We start from the raw sequence: 16,049 nt of genomic DNA on the forward strand, positions 1-16,049 counted from the left end.
GAACACGTGTGGCACTTGAGGATGGTGTTGCAGACCTTGAGGGAGCACCAGCTATATGCCAAATTTTCAAAATGTGAATTTTGGCTAGAAAGCATCTCATTCTTGGGACACGTGGTTTCTAGTGACGGTATTCAAGTGGATCCCAAGAAAATTGAAGTCAGAATCGATTGGCTTAGGCCTACAACAACACCGAGGTGCGAAGTTTTCTGGTTTAGTGGCTACACAGCGTTTTGTGCAAGATTTCTCCAGGATAGCGGCTCCCCTAACTAAGTTGACTAGGAAGAATGTTCCATTCATTTGGACAGATGACTGTGAGGTGAGTTTCCAGAAGCTTAAGGAGTGTCTAACCACTGCCCCTGTGTTGACACTACCTGTGAGTGGTGAAGGATACACCGTGTATTGTGACGCCTCCAGAGTTGGCCTAGGGTGTGTTTTGATGCAGAATGGAAAGGTAGTGGCTTATGCTTCAAGACAGCTGAAGAGGCATGAGCAGAACTACCCCACCCATGATTTAGAAATGGCGGCTGTAATCTTTGCACTGAAAATCTGGAGACACTACCTGTATGGCGAAGTGTGTGAGATATACACCGACCACAAGAGTTTGAAGTACATCTTCCAACAGAGGGATTTAAACTTGAGACAGAGGAGATGGATGGAGCTTCTAAAGGACTATGACTGCACCATCCAGTACCACCCTGGGAAGGCCAATGTAGTAGCAGATGCTTTGAGCAGAAAATCTTCCGCGCTTTGGCGCACATTTCAAGAGAGAAGAGACCGTTGATTCAGAAGTACATGAGTTGATGGATCAAGGTTTAATCCTAGATCTTTCAGATGAGGGGTATTGTTGGCTCATTTTTCGTGAGGCCGACTTGAGGGACAGAGTTAGAGTTTCCCAAAGACAGAGACCAACAATTGATGAAGATCATAGAAAGAGTACAAAGAAGGTGAAGGTGGTGAGTTTGGATTTGCCAATGATGGCGCCCTAGTGCAAGGTTCTAGGATATGTGTGCCCGATGTGGACAACCTCAGAATGAAATCATGCGAGAGGCACACTACACACAGACAAGATTCCACCTGTGTTCCACCAAGATGTACCATGATGTGAAAGATAGCTATTGGTGGAATGGCATGAAGAGAGACATAGCAGACTTTGTGTCCAAGTGCTTGACTTGTCGAAGGTGAAGTTTGAACACGGAGACTGTCGGGAAGCTGCAAGAGCTCCTATCCCGTAATGGAAGTGGGAAATGATCACTATGGATTTTGTGGTAGGTTGCCTCGTACCACGCGAGGATATGACTCGATATCGGTAATTGTGGACCGCTTGACCAAATCACCACTTCTTACCCGTGAAGACTACATATTCTCGTGGCACAAGATGCCCGGCTCTACATTCGAGAAATAGTCGATTGCATGGAGTTCCGCCCATAATATCCGACAGAGGGCCCCGATTCACTTCTCGGTTTTGGAGAAAGTTGCAGAGGCACTTGGCACACGATTGAACTTCAAGACGGCTTTCCACCCTCGCATGGACAGATCAGAAAGGATAATCCAAACATCGAAGACATGCTTCGCATGAGTGTCTTGGATTTTGGAGGTCAATGGGATGAGCAATAGCTTTGGTGGAGTTTGCCTACAACAACGATTATCACTCGGATAGGGATGGCACCCTATGAGGCATTATATGGAAGAAAGTGTAGGTCTCCTCTGTGTTGGGATGAAATGGGGAAGCGAAGGTGCATGATGTAGACCTAGTGCAGTACACTTGAGGTAGTTCCTTTAATCGTGAACGATCGAGGACAACTTTCAAGAGATGTAAGAGTTATGCACTCCCGACGAGGGATGTGGAGTTTGCAGTGGGTGACTATGTATTCCTGAAGGTTTCTCCAATGAAGGGAGTCATGAGATTTGGAAAGAAGGGCAAGTTGGCACCTCGGTATATTAGACCTTTTGAGGTTACTGATAGAGTTGGAGCAGTTGCCTACCGGTTGGAGCTACCACCCAACCTTTCTCACGTTCATCCTGTGTTTCACATCTCCATGCTCAGGAAATACATTCCAGATCCTTCTCATGTACTGCAGCCGGATGTGATAGAGCTAAAAGAGAACTTGACATTTGAGGAGCAGCCTATAGCCATAGTGGACTACCAAGTGAGACAGCTGAGATCAAAACAGATTCCTATGGTTAAGGTTTTGTGGAGGAGTCAGTCAGTGGAAGAGTGCACCTGGGAGTCAGAACGGGACATGCGTAGCAAGTACCCTTATTTGTTCAATGTATAATCATGTGCTTTATTCTGCCTTGTGTAAAATTCGAGGACGAATTTTCTGTAAGGGGGGAAGAATGTAACACCCCAAAATTTTAAATTTTATGAGCATTTTTGGTATTTTAATTTTATTAAATTTTTGGAATTTTTTTTTTTTTTTGAGATTTTTCGGATTTTAAAAATCGGGTTCGATTTTTCGAAAATATAAACTTTAATGATTTTTAAAAATTAATTTAAAGACCACGTGGCAAAACTAAAAATATATTTGGAGTCTACGTATTTTTCTGAGTTTTCTGAAATTTTTTCGAAATTTTTGGACCTCGTTTTCGGTTCCGAGGCAGAGTTAAAATTTAAAATTTTGTATTTCGAATCGAACCGGACCGGATCGGACCGGTCGAATCGGACCGGCTCCCTTCCCTTTTTCTTCCCCGCGCGCGTCGTTCCCTCTCCCTTTTCTCTCTCTTTTCTCTCTCCTCCCTCCCCTGCCGCCGGCCAGCCACCTCCCCCTGCCACCCGGCGGCCGCCACCCCCTGCCACCCCAGCTAGCCGGCCGCCCGAGCGGCCGAAAACAAACGCCTCCTCAGCGCGGCGTTTCGGCTTCTCCGGCCAAAATCCGGCCGATCCGGCCACCAATTGGACCGGGTCTTGTGTCTAAAATCATCTACTCGACGAGAGCTTTCCATAGACACCAAGAACGCCGAAATCCATCGAGCGGTTTGTCCGATTTTTGCTCGGGAAGATTTTAGCCCATTTCGACTTTTGGGCTAGATTTCTCGAAAACCGTGAATCCCACGAGAAAACCGAGGGTACCAGCACGCTCCACTCGTCGAGAGCTTCGCGGCGACATAAATTTCAAATTTTTCCAACACCGTTTTTCGGTGGGTCCCACGGAACTTCGCAGTGTATTTCCGAGTATTAAATGAGCTTAGAAAATTCTGAAAAATTTATGTACTAACCCCCGTGTTATGGGCTTCGTGTAGGTATCCTCAATTCGCGAAAATTCGACAGTTGACCGGGTCTGTGAAATTCCGGCCAGACAGACCCGTTACCGGAAAAGTCTCCGAATTGGACCGAGGTTTTGGCTAGCCCCCCATTGTCAGACGTCCCGAGCGCGTCCCCGAAGTCGGAATCGGCAAAGGTAAACCCGAACCTTGTTTTTACGTAATTTTCTAGTGCTTAAATAGGATTAAAAATCCGTAAAATATTCGTGGTAGCTTAGAAAATTATGATTCTTTTTGCAATAGCTTAGTAATATTGCTAAGGACCGCGGGGCAAAGTTTTAGAATTTTTAGAACTTATTTGGGCAGTTTTTGCAAAAATGGTCAATTATAAGGACTAAATTGAAATATTACATACTGTGATGGATGATTGATTTGATGGGCCCAGGAGGGGCTGTGTGATATGACTGAGCTGTGGATATATGGATTGTAAATATAGAAGTGTGTTTTGAGCCATTTTGCAGGTTGGGTAGGTCCTAGGTATAGGTGAGACTCACGGATTTTCTGCGACTTAGGACGTATTGGTCTTTTTCTTTGTTTGTATTGAGTCGATTGTATTAAATAATTGTAATATAATTGTCGTGAGCGACACCTTCTTCCTCCGCCCAGCCGCCACAGTGATTGTCGTCAAGTCTGTGAGTAAAATATTAATTTTAATTGTAATTTCGATATTATTATATGTTCAGCATGCCCATGCATCACTTATATGCATATATTTATGTAGTTAAACTCTAGGCACGATTTATGTTGCATTCATAACTGTTAACGTGCCATGAGTATTGTTGTGGTAATTTGGAGCAGTGTGCGTGAGTTGGCGTGCGTGTGATGTGATGTAGACTATGGATAGGACGGGTAGTCACGGCTTGAGTTCTTCGCTGGGACCCGATCCTTCGGGGGGTAGTCACGGCTTGAGTTCTTCGCTGGGACCCCCGATTTGGTTATTAAGTGGAAGTCCGAGCTGAGTTCTTCGCTGGCACCAGGTTGGATTTAAGAGAGCTGTATAGGGGATCAGCTCCCATATATTATGATTGATGTTACAGGGTGCGTGAGTGCTCCAAATTACCTTTTTGATGTTATGATGTGAAAATGTTGTTGCTGTTGCATTTCACTCCACAGGTTGCATTAGTACTATATAGTTATAGAGATTATGGTTAAAATTGATATTTTACTCTCTGAGTCGAACGCTCACTCCTGTTCAAAAATTTTTACAGGCCACAGGAGGATATTTTTGAGGTTAACCTGCTTTCTCTCTCGCAGGTCGATTACTAATGTTTGTATAAACTTGTAAAATCTTAGAATTTTCGCATGTGTTAGAAATGTTTATTTGATTTGGGTCTGTAAACTAAATTATTATTTTGGGACCTGTAAACTTAATATGCTATGCATGTTTGATGGATTGGATGAGGGAGCTGAGCTCCCATTTATTTTTATGCTGATGAGTATGTGGAGGGTGAGCTGAGCTCCCCAATTGAGTATTTATTGTGTTTATAGGTCGGGTGAGTCGAAAACTCCCCGTTGGAAAGTCCATTTTATGGCCGGACTCTGTCCGTTTGATTTCTTGAATTTGAGCCCAAATGGGCCTTAGAGTTGGGTTAATGAACAGGCTTACTACGGCCTCGGGGCTTAGGTCACTGTCCTAGTGCAGTCCCGCCATAGGTTGGGTCGTGGCAGAAGTAACCCTAGAATATGGAAAAGTCAAGGAGAAATAAATATATTGAAAATAATAATAAAAAAGATAAAATTTTAAAAAAATAATTACTATTTTCTTAATTTTTTTAAAATAACAAATAAAATAATAAAAAAATTTTCTAAAATATTACTTAACATAGGATGAAAGTAGTATTTGACAATTAAACCACAAATATGATATCATATGAAATGGGGGAAGTGAAAACTAATAATGTGACTAAGAATCCAGAATTTTAGTAGACATGTTTAAATTGTTGATCCGATCTAAAGAAGAAAAATAATAAAATTAATAATATCAAACAAGTGCTATCCATTCGCAATTAATTCACAAAGCATTATATATTTTTCATAAAATTTGCATAAATTAATAAATAAATTTACTTTTATATCTATCTAGATTGTCCATACGAAAACTCAAATCAACATAAGCAAGAAATTTCTGAATTTTCTATGTACCAAAAAAAGAACAACTTCTAAAAATTCATACCGACTTGATTTATATAGCTTTGATATTTCACTTTCCAATTGTTATGGGAGGAGTCAATACTGGCCCACAAGTCCACAATACTGGAAGCTACCTCTGATACGAAATTAACCGAATGGCGATTGAGGTGGGTGTGCGGTTCATCTTCTTCATTTAACCCAACATTGTTAGCTTTCCTACCTCCCAGCCACACGTCTTTATTGTATCCCCCTGATAGAGGCCCAAACTCATCTCTTATTTTCTTATTGCAACCGCTGCTTTGCTTCTACTTGGTGTCTGTATGACATCTCGTTCAAAATTCCCAGTTCTTCCTTTGGTTCTCTCAGTTTCTGTTGTTATCTGTGAATCTTGAGCTGAATTCTTTGAAGTTTAAAGTGTTTGTTTTGTTTTTCATTTGGTGAATTGGGTCTCTCTCATTTCATCTCCAAAATGAAGGTCACTGTGGTTTCACGCAGTGGTAGAGAGCTGGTTAAAGGAGGCCTTGAGCTTAATGATTCGGTAATCTCTCTCTCTAGATTTTATAATTACTCTATTAGTATGGTTGGTTGCTTTGAGAGCGGTGGAAAGAGAAATAAGATGTTCTTAATTTGCTCTGTGACTCCATAATGGGAGAGTAAGTAATAAAACGAAAATAAAAGATTTCTTCTGGTTCAATTAAGTAGAAGACTTAAGTTTCCCTGATTGTTCTGGATTTCAATTGCAATTTTATGTTTTTGGTTTGTTTTGTAGGCTTCTGTGGCTGATCTGCAGGAGGCAATTTATAAGAGAAGTAAGTGCTGCATATACTTCATTATTTGATTTTGAGGCTTATTTCAATGACTGGAACATTGAAGTTGAGTCTAATTTGTAGATCGTATCATGATTTGATCTCATGTCTACATCTTCCTTCGCCACACACACACACACACACACACACACACACACACAATTTCTTTGATTTGCTTCATGCAGGTGTTAGGGCTTGTATTGTTGCTTGTGTGGCACAAATGCATTATTTTAATTTACTCGCCAAAGTTGAGTTTACTGGCTGGAACAACTAGAAACTTGGCAGAACATGTTATTTTCTTTCTTCCCAGTCAGTAATCAGTTCAACTATATGGCTATGATGGTATGTAAGAATTTCATGAAAAAAATGCATAACACAAGCTCGTGTGGGGCTTAGTTATCTATAGGCTTTTGTTTATATCATAGGGATCGTGACATTAAGTTGCCTAAATTTTTTGGAATTTTCCATTTGAGGGTTTGAACTTATTTTTTGTGAAATTGAGTGACTGGAAGTGCAATGAAGTTAGCAGATGGATCATGCATGGACTGTATTTTTTTTTTTTTTTAAATCCTGAAGTGACACCTTCATGGATGCTCAGGGTTATAAGATGAGAAATTTGAAAAGGAAAAAAATCTAAGAAAGAGAAAGTGAGAGGTCATATTTAAAAAAAAAATTAAATATTCCATGCCTATGTTTAAAAAAATATATTAAATATTAAAATTTCCATGCTTTCCTATATTTTAATCTATTATGCATTTCCAATCACTTGGAAAGTGTAAAGGTACTTGATTGCGAGTTTGTTTTCAGTTCAGGTAGTTAAGTCCATAGAAATAAAATTCAGACACTCAAATTGAAAACCCCAAAAAGTTGAACCACCTAAAATGTCTTTTGTATGGTTATCTTATCTTATGAAAATTTACTTTTGTGTTGAGTTTGTATGTTATTTTTTTTCCATGGTGGATTCATTTTTCATTTTCATTTGTTAAATTTCCAAATTATATTGAAATTCAATTTGAGTGGTTCCTTTTATTTAAAATTTTGAAAGGTATTTGATGTATCATGCATACTTGTCTCTAGTTCATCAATCTAGACTTGTTAATTCAGATGTGAATATGAAAAATAATGATTCTATTTGGAAAGCCCATTTCCCAACCCATCCTAGAATATGCAAATGAAAATGATAATTGTTTACGTATGCATTTGGAGTATCAGATGTGATTTTATTTTTGTAACCTGATTCACTGCTTACATCAACAGCTAAAAAATTCTACCCTTCAAGACAGCGGCTGACCCTGCCTCTTCCACCAGGATCAAAGGACAGGCCTATTGTCCTCAATTACAAGAAGAGTCTTAAGGATTACTGTGATGGGAATTCAGACAACATAACTGTAGTTTTCAAGGACTTGGGTCCACAAGTTTCTTACCGCACGCTTTTTTTCTGGGAGTACTTGGGTCCTTTGATCCTATACCCTGTCTTTTACTTCTTCCCGGTGTACCAGTACTTTGGCTACAAGGGGGAACGTGTCATCCATCCAGTTCAGACATATGCTTTATGCTACTGGTGTTTCCACTACTTCAAACGTATTATGGAAACATTTTTTGTGCACCGATTCAGTCATGCAACTTCACCTCTGTCCAATGTTTTCCGAAATTGTGCTTATTATTGGACCTTTGGTTCCTACATTGCCTACTATCTGAACCACCCACTTTATACTCCTGTTAGTGATCTTCAAATGAAGATTGGATTTGGCTTTGGTTTGATTTGTCAAGTTGCAAATTTTTATTGCCACATTTTGCTGAGAAATCTTCGCACTCCAGATGGGAGTGGAGGGTACCAAATCCCACGTGGGTTTCTCTTCAATATTGTGACATGTGCAAATTACACAACTGAGATTTATCAGTGGTTGGGTTTCACTATTGCAACACAGACTGTTGCAGGCTATGCCTTTTTAGTGGTTGCTGCTATGATCATGACCAACTGGGCCCTTGCAAAGCACCGGCGATTGAAGAAGGTAACCTTCTATACTTTTTGAGCTAGTTTATATTATTTTATATTCTGCATGAAGGTTGGAAATCACGAATCTCACCTTAAAAATATGCAACCTGAATTTATCTTTTTATTTTGAATTTTGTATACCATCTAAAGCATTAAGATTGTATTTTGTTGCCTTAGTCGGTAGATGATATGAATATCAGAAAAGATAGTGCATCTAATTTTTCTCATTATGTTTATGGAATACACCTTGTATACCAGACAAATACTCATATTGATGTCTACATGTTCTTATATGCATGATTTTTCCTAGTAGATTTGATTAATCAATATAAAGTGTTCGTTGATTGCTCTCTTTTTTTTTTTTTTTTTTTTTTCAATCCAACTCATAATCATAATGTTTCCTCCTTCCCTTGACTATTACATTGCCTACAGAATAATATGTGAATATGGCTAGAAAATATGAGTAACTTTTAACTGTTTTTCTATTTCTTTGGACTTCTAAATATTTTGGTGTGTATTTGCCATGGTAAACAATTTTTTCTTCTTTTTCCCCTTTTCACTGGAGTTGAAAAAGTAATCTCAAAATATAAAATGGGAGACTTTCCATACACTCATTTTCTTTGCTGTTGCTACTATAATGTTCCTTAACATCTATTTGACTTCTGCAGCTTTTTGATGGAAAGGATGGAAGACCTAAATATCCTCGCCGATGGGTTATCCTGCCCCCATTCCTGTAGAAATGACCAGCTATTCTGCTACTTGTTCGATGCTTCAGCACTTGGTTTTGGGCAACATTGTGAATTCCAGATTGTGGTTCATTCTTCTCAGATATTAGGAGGAGCTCACACTTTCAACGAATTGCTTGAAGATCTTAGTCTCTTTTATTTAGACAGGAAATTACTGGAAAATAGGGGATAATCATGTCAAATGCTTTTTTCTTTTTCTTTTTTTTAAATTTTATTAAAACTATCTCCAGTCTGTTAAATTACTTGCGGAGTTCTATGAATCTTATTGGTTTAACTAATTTATTGAATTGTGGCTTCTTGAGGATCATCATTACTTGGTATATTTCTCATGCTTTCTTTAGAATTTATCATGGATTTTCCATTAAGCAATGGCTGAGGGTTTTAAATTTATATATATGAAATGCAATGGCTAAGTTGATGTTCAACTTGGAAACTTAAGCTAAACTCTGATTGATAGTGATAGCTGATATGAAAAATATTGGTCATTTTAAGATTCCTCACCGTGAAACAGGAACTGCTGGCCACGTTGTTCCCATTTAACTTTGCTTATTGTCTGCCAAATTTGAGAGAAATGCATTTAAGGGATTTGCCATGAGCTATGGACGTCTTCAACCTTTTATTTTATGGCTGCTGTGGCTATGATGACTGTTGGTAGAAAGTTAAAGCTACAATAATTGAAGCTGAGTTAGGTTGTGGGTAATCTCTAGAATCTTGAGAGCATGAGCGTGAGACTTTTTATTGACTTGAGTATCATATTATAAACATTAAATTAAGGGAAGCAATGAAGGAATAGAGATCAATCATGGTGAAAATATAATATGTAAACTAAGGTACTAAAGCCATACATGTGATCTGCAAAATCTCTTTTCTTGCTGACATCAAAGTTAGATGAGCAGAGCAAGAATTTACTCGAAAGCTTACAGTTCCAATGGAAATCATAATTGATAGACAGCAAGTGAGGAACTTAGGTTTCCTGATCTGAAACCAACTCATCATCATTTCCACTTGTGATGTCCATGAGTACTTTTGTGGCCATAGCTATGGTGGCCTACACCAAGTATTGAAGTGGAAAGCTTCAATACAACCATTGTAGGCTGGAAAAGCTTGCTCCAGCTAGTTTCGAATGACAATTCTGGAAAAAGCACTTGCTAATTCTGACTACTTTTCCAACGCAAAATTGCCAATCCAGTATGAAAGTGGGTTCCTTTTTCTTGGTACTTTAAAAAAATCTTAAAAGTTATTGGATTGTCAATATCAAAATCCTGATTCTTGCATTATTATAGGAGCATTCAACCATTAAACTATTGGCAATGACTGATTTATTATTTTAGCCAATTATATAAAAAAATATCAAAATTTGGGTCAATTCAGATTTATATAAATAACTTTTAATTTACATGTAAATTAATTAAATCTTTAAAATTTATCATAGTTGTGATTTGATTGAAAAAATAAAATTTTAGATATAATCACGATTTAATATTTTTAGTACATTGATTAAATTTTATATAAAAAAATATATGTTCTATATTTATTTTTAATTAAAATTTTATATTAAAAAATATTTTATTAATTAAAATTAAAGTAATTATTTTTTGAATGAAGTCAAATAAAATTATATATATAAATATAAAGTGTAAAATAAGTTTATACATTTTTAGAAAATAATTTTAAAATAAATATATAATTGAAAACAATGTATCTCACATGAATCGTAGTATTTATTAAATAAAATATATATTTTATACACAGTTTACTTTAATTAAGATATATATTTTTTAATAGATACTATAATTTATGATAAATTGAGTTTTAAAATTTTTCACTAATTAACATAAATTTTTGCTAATTATATTTGAATAAATATTTTAATGATGTAAATTTTTAATTAAAAAATAAAATTAAGTATTTTATAAAATTAAAAAATAAGTTAAATTAAATTAAAAATAGGAAAAAAATTAACTAGGAAATAAAAAAATTAACATTATTTTTCATTTTTTTTCGCCTAATTTAGAAGGAAGATAAAATTGCTCAAAGAGGTTTTTTTTTTCCTACATAAAATCCCGCAAAATTCTTTTTCTTTCCATTTTCCTTAGCTTTTTACACAAAAATTAGACTCTTAATTTTTTTTAATTAGTTAATTAGTTAACTTTTTTTTTCTTTCTCTTATCCTTTTCTTTTTTTTTTTAATAAAAAAATGCCATTAAAAAAAATTCTAGTCATGCGCTTGCGTATTGCATGATAATAATTTTATTTTTAGTTTTTATTTAACTTGAATTAAATAAAATTTAAATTATTTATTTTTTATATATTGATGAAAACTTTAGTTATTATATTATATTGATTTGTATACCAATATAGTAATGTTTTATTTTTAACGAAATAATTAATTAAATTAAAATTTTGAATCGATATTTTGAATTAAAATATCTTAAAAAATTTATAGATTTAGCAAGAATTTAGAGTTACTAAAAATTGTTTATATCACAACTAAATAATCCCGTTCAATTATGACTCGATTGAAGTCTCAACATTTAATCCAAAAACAATATATTGATAACAAAATTAACAAGATTAATAGCGATAGGGATGAGCACATTTCAGTATAAATTAAAAAACCAAATCAAATTAAGTCAATTTAGTTCAATCGGTTTGATTTTGAAATTCAATCGGTTTAATTCGGTTTATAAATTTTAATCATTTCAATTAATCATTTTGGTTTTGTTATTTTCATAAAAAATAAAAAAAATCGCACCAAATCGAAATTACTAATATATATATATAAAGAAAACTCCAAGATTTTTGAGTTCTTATTTCTAAGGTTTTTTTTTTATTTTTGTTATTGAGATTTAATGTTAAAAATATGAAATTTTACAAAATTCAGTTTGATCAATTTAAAACTGAATCAAATCGATATTTATCGGTTTTGTTAAATTTGATTGTCTCTTAATGATCAGTTTGGTTCGATTTTTAAAATTTTTAATTTTTGGTTTTATCAATTCGATTCGGTTTGGAACCAAACCGAACCGTTTGGGCACCCTTGAATAGAAAAGAGAAGTGAAAAAGCAATTTATAGTCAATACATTTTGTTATTATTAACAAAATTAATGTTAAAATTTTGATGTTTGAATACAATTAACCCCAATATTAAATGTTAGAATATATGATCCAAAAGTACAACATTTGGACATAATTATTAATTAGAAAAATGTTTAGCTTTTTTTTTTATCCAATTCACCTTTTAAATAACATTATTATTTTTCTAGTTATGAGTGTTAATTATTGATGAATATAGGAATTAAATTTTTGTTAATATTTTTTGTATTCTTTAATTTTAATTTTCATATACATATAAACGATTTTATAAATAAAGAAGATAAATTAAAATAAATTTTAAATATTTTAAAATTTATAAATTTTAAATTATTGATGAATACAAATGTCAATTTTTTTTTAATTTTTAGCTTATAATCATTGTTAATTCAAAAATGAATTGAGTTTAAATTTATTTTTATTTAAATTTTAGATTAATTTATTATATTTTAAAATAAAATATTATGTTTTTTTAAAATAATAGTATGCATGATACAATATAATTAACTTAAAATTAAAATATTTTAATTTTAAAAATATTTATTTATTTATTAACTACAATAAGAATATATTTATTTATATAAAATAAAAAAATAAATAACTTGAGATGCACATAATTTTAACTAATTAATTTTTATTAACTTTACTAGATTTAATAAGGAATTAAAATTTAAATTTTTTCAAAAAATATTTAGAATAAATTTTTTAAAAGAAAAAAAAAAGGGGAAAAGGTGAAAGGGTTAAGGTAGCCAAAAAATAAAATGACTGGATAAACGGAAGGAGTTGGGAATTAAGCCCATGACGCGTTCTTCTGTTCGCTGCAAGCAAAGCCCCACACTAAAATTTAAAAAAAATCTGACGGCCCACATTGCATCTCGCCCTTCCTATATGACCATTTCCCTTCCCCTCCATTCATAAGTAAACTAAACTACCCTCCAACGCCTATTTCCTCTCTCTCTCTCTCTCTCTCTCACTTTCTTTCAGATTGTCTCTTCTTCTCTTAATTAAGGTCTGTTTTCTCTTTTAATCTCTGATTAATTACTCTTTATCATTCATTTGTTTAGCTGCAATTGGATCTTCCAGAGAAAGTGTTGAAGTTTGTTCATTTTTTTCTTCATTCTCTTTTCTTGAATGCAATTTGATATCTTAAGTTAGTGATTTTATTGGGAAATTTTGAATTTTAAGATCAGATTTTTGCTTTTCCTTCGTGGTGGCTCTGTTGGTTTGTTTCAAAATGAAAAGTAAATCAATTGGGAAATTTTGAACTAGTTCTTGCATTTGGATGGATTCTTTTTCTTTTCTTTTTGTTTCCTAATAATATTTAAACATTTCATGTCACTGTCCTTCGCCAACTTCTCCTACTTGATAAATGAATTCACTAAATAGATTTACTGAGCTTAATAATATAATGTGGATGTGCCATGAGTCTACATTAGGGGATAAATTGACTCAGTGACCTTGTTGTTATGAAAGATTATGAACTTCATGTATTGACCAGATTTTGGTATTTGCAGGCATTAAAATATGGCTGATGGTGAGGATGTGCAACCCCTCGTTTGTGACAATGGAACAGGAATGGTGAAGGTATTTCATTGAACTTTTTATTGTGAAAAGATTTTATTGTTGATTTTGGAAAGTTGTGTTGGGAACCTTTGTCCAATGTGTTTTTGGGAAAAATAACAGATCTCATCTTGTTAAGAACAAAAGACTCTCTCTAGAAACTAGATCAATGAGACTACTGTTTCTTGTGCTATTGCTTAATGCATTGGGTATGCTTTTTAATTATTTGTAACATTTTTGTGAAACTGATTTCAACATCTGCGTTAAGGCTGGATTTGCTGGAGATGATGCTCCACGTGCTGTGTTTCCCAGCATTGTTGGTCGTCCTCGTCACACTGGTGTGATGGTTGGCATGGGTCAGAAAGATGCATATGTTGGTGATGAGGCTCAATCCAAGCGTGGTATTTTAACTTTGAAATACCCAATTGAGCATGGTATTGTGAGCAATTGGGATGACATGGAAAAGATCTGGCATCACACCTTCTACAATGAGCTTCGTGTTGCCCCAGAAGAGCACCCTGTACTTCTAACTGAGGCTCCGCTGAACCCCAAGGCTAATCGTGAGAAGATGACCCAAATCATGTTTGAGACCTTCAACACTCCTGCCATGTATGTTGCCATTCAGGCTGTCCTATCCTTGTATGCTAGCGGCCGTACAACTGGTAAGCAGTCTAATGAATTTCAATATTCAAAAGGTTTCATTTGAAAAATCAAATAGCATTTTAAAAAAAAAAAATAATAATTCTGTAGTTAATTTATTTTCTATTTAATTTGTTGTTTGCTGGTAGTCTAATTCATCTTATTCCAAGCATATCATATGTTTTATTTTAGCAAATTGATTATCCTATTTATTAGTGTGATTTGTGGAATTTGCTATGCAGGTATTGTGTTGGACTCTGGTGATGGTGTCAGCCACACAGTCCCCATATATGAGGGGTATGCCCTCCCACATGCCATCCTTCGTCTTGACCTGGCTGGCCGTGACCTTACTGATCACTTGATGAAGATCCTCACTGAGCGTGGATATTCTTTTACCACCTCAGCTGAACGGGAAATTGTTAGGGACATGAAGGAAAAGCTGGCTTACATTGCCCTCGACTATGAGCAGGAGCTAGAGATCTCCAAAACTAGCTCTTCAGTTGAGAAGAGCTATGAATTGCCTGATGGGCAGGTCATCACAATTGGTGCTGAGCGTTTCCGTTGCCCAGAAGTCCTTTACCAACCATCCATGATTGGAATGGAAGCTGCAGGCATCCATGAGACCACATACAACTCCATCATGAAGTGCGACGTTGATATCAGGAAAGACTTGTATGGTAACATTGTCCTCAGTGGTGGAACAACCATGTTCCCTGGCATTGCTGACAGAATGAGCAAGGAAATCTCTGCTTTAGCCCCAAGCAGCATGAAAATCAAGGTGGTTGCACCACCAGAGAGGAAGTACAGTGTATGGATTGGTGGCTCCATCTTAGCTTCCCTCAGCACTTTCCAGCAGGTTGGTTCAAGTTCATTCATGGATATACGCATAAGTTTCTTACTCTGAGTTTAACCCAAGTATTTTATTTATTTTTTTATTTGCCTCTCATTGGGACTTTGTTTGCTTGTTCATTGATTACAGATGTGGATTGCAAAGGCAGAATATGATGAGTCTGGGCCATCAATCGTGCATCGGAAATGTTTCTAAATGTTTTGAGAATAGGATTGTTGAAGAAAGAGGGGAAAAGAAAGTACTGTTTTGTTCTTTGGCAAGCAAGTGGGTGGCTTGCCCACTTTTTCATTCTAGCTTTATTGTGCTTCTATGTTTATTATGACATTTTGGAGTGATAATTTTGAGAAGGCAATGAGTTGATTGCCCAAATGGTCTCGTCCACAATTCTTTCATTATCACTATTCTGAGCTTTAAGTTTTCTTCTTTACTGTTAAGATTCATCTTGGCTGCACCCTGAGCTCTTAATGTCTCTCAATTCGTGCTTTTGTTTCATACAGTGATGGTGTCGAGATGCAGGTGTGAATGATGTAAAGTGGGAAGCCACGAAAAAGGAGATAAAGAATCTCTTCTCTTCATATAAGATGCCATTTGGCGAAAAAATAGCTTGCACTTGGCAATGTTGGGTTAATCTATTTTTCAGTTTCATGTATAGATTACATAGATTGGTAAAAATAAGCATGAGGGTGTGTTTTTGGATTAACCTAAAAGGGGAAATATAGTGGTAAATTATACCGTATGTCTCTAATTTATATGGTTATTTTATTTTAATAATTTAATTTTAATTTATTAAAATAAAATTTTTTAATTTTAATTTTATTTAATAAAAAAATCTTTTTCTAACCTATAATAGCAAGTTTCAAGTTGTCTTCAACTAAATTAATATTTAATCAAAATAAATTATAAATTATTTTTTATTTATTATTTTTTACATAAAAACTGAAATATTGATAAAATATTATATATTAATA

The 16,049-nt window shown here is 34.9% G+C and overlaps 2 protein-coding genes across 3 annotated transcripts; both read left to right on the forward strand.

Moving 5' to 3' along the window:
- The first annotated feature begins 5,315 nt into the window (after positions 1-5,315).
- LOC110649118 (very-long-chain enoyl-CoA reductase) lies at positions 5,316-9,246 on the forward strand. 2 transcript variants are annotated; one of them, XM_058133590.1, is made up of 5 exons: positions 5,316-5,557; positions 5,829-5,929; positions 6,161-6,200; positions 7,455-8,209; positions 8,862-9,246. In XM_058133590.1, exons 2-5 carry the CDS (start codon positions 5,861-5,863, stop codon positions 8,928-8,930), a joined length of 933 nt encoding a protein of 310 aa, XP_057989573.1. In that variant the 5' UTR covers positions 5,316-5,557; positions 5,829-5,860; the 3' UTR covers positions 8,931-9,246. The 2 variants fall into 2 exon arrangements, with proteins under 2 accessions (XP_057989573.1, XP_057989572.1); XM_058133589.1 differs by having other exon boundaries at positions 5,317-5,929.
- A 3,735-nt stretch (positions 9,247-12,981) lies between these two features.
- LOC110649117 (actin-97) lies at positions 12,982-15,450 on the forward strand. The gene is made up of 5 exons (XM_021803539.2): positions 12,982-13,041; positions 13,547-13,616; positions 13,861-14,254; positions 14,474-15,087; positions 15,211-15,450. The coding sequence occupies exons 2-5, from the start codon at positions 13,557-13,559 to the stop codon at positions 15,274-15,276; spliced, it is 1,134 nt and encodes a 377-aa protein (XP_021659231.1). The 5' UTR covers positions 12,982-13,041; positions 13,547-13,556; the 3' UTR covers positions 15,277-15,450.
- The last annotated feature ends 599 nt before the right edge of the window (positions 15,451-16,049 follow it).

This window comes from Hevea brasiliensis, chromosome 14 (assembly GCF_030052815.1).
Source record: "Hevea brasiliensis isolate MT/VB/25A 57/8 chromosome 14, ASM3005281v1, whole genome shotgun sequence".
Taxonomy (NCBI): domain Eukaryota; kingdom Viridiplantae; phylum Streptophyta; class Magnoliopsida; order Malpighiales; family Euphorbiaceae; genus Hevea; species Hevea brasiliensis.

Excerpts from the sequence above, each read along its gene's own strand:
- LOC110649118 (XM_058133590.1), top strand. The coding sequence starts at position 5,861 with ATGAAGGTCACTGTGGTTTCACGCAGTGGTAGAGAGCTGGTTAAAGGA. Across the intron at positions 6,201-7,454 it reads GGAGGCAATTTATAAGAGAA|CTAAAAAATTCTACCCTTCA; the intron begins GTAAGTGCTGCA and ends TTACATCAACAG. Across the intron at positions 8,210-8,861 it reads AGCACCGGCGATTGAAGAAG|CTTTTTGATGGAAAGGATGG; the intron begins GTAACCTTCTAT and ends TGACTTCTGCAG.
- LOC110649117 (XM_021803539.2), top strand. The coding sequence starts at position 13,557 with ATGGCTGATGGTGAGGATGTGCAACCCCTCGTTTGTGACAATGGAACA. Across the intron at positions 14,255-14,473 it reads TGCTAGCGGCCGTACAACTG|GTATTGTGTTGGACTCTGGT; the intron begins GTAAGCAGTCTA and ends TTTGCTATGCAG. Across the intron at positions 15,088-15,210 it reads CCCTCAGCACTTTCCAGCAG|ATGTGGATTGCAAAGGCAGA; the intron begins GTTGGTTCAAGT and ends CATTGATTACAG.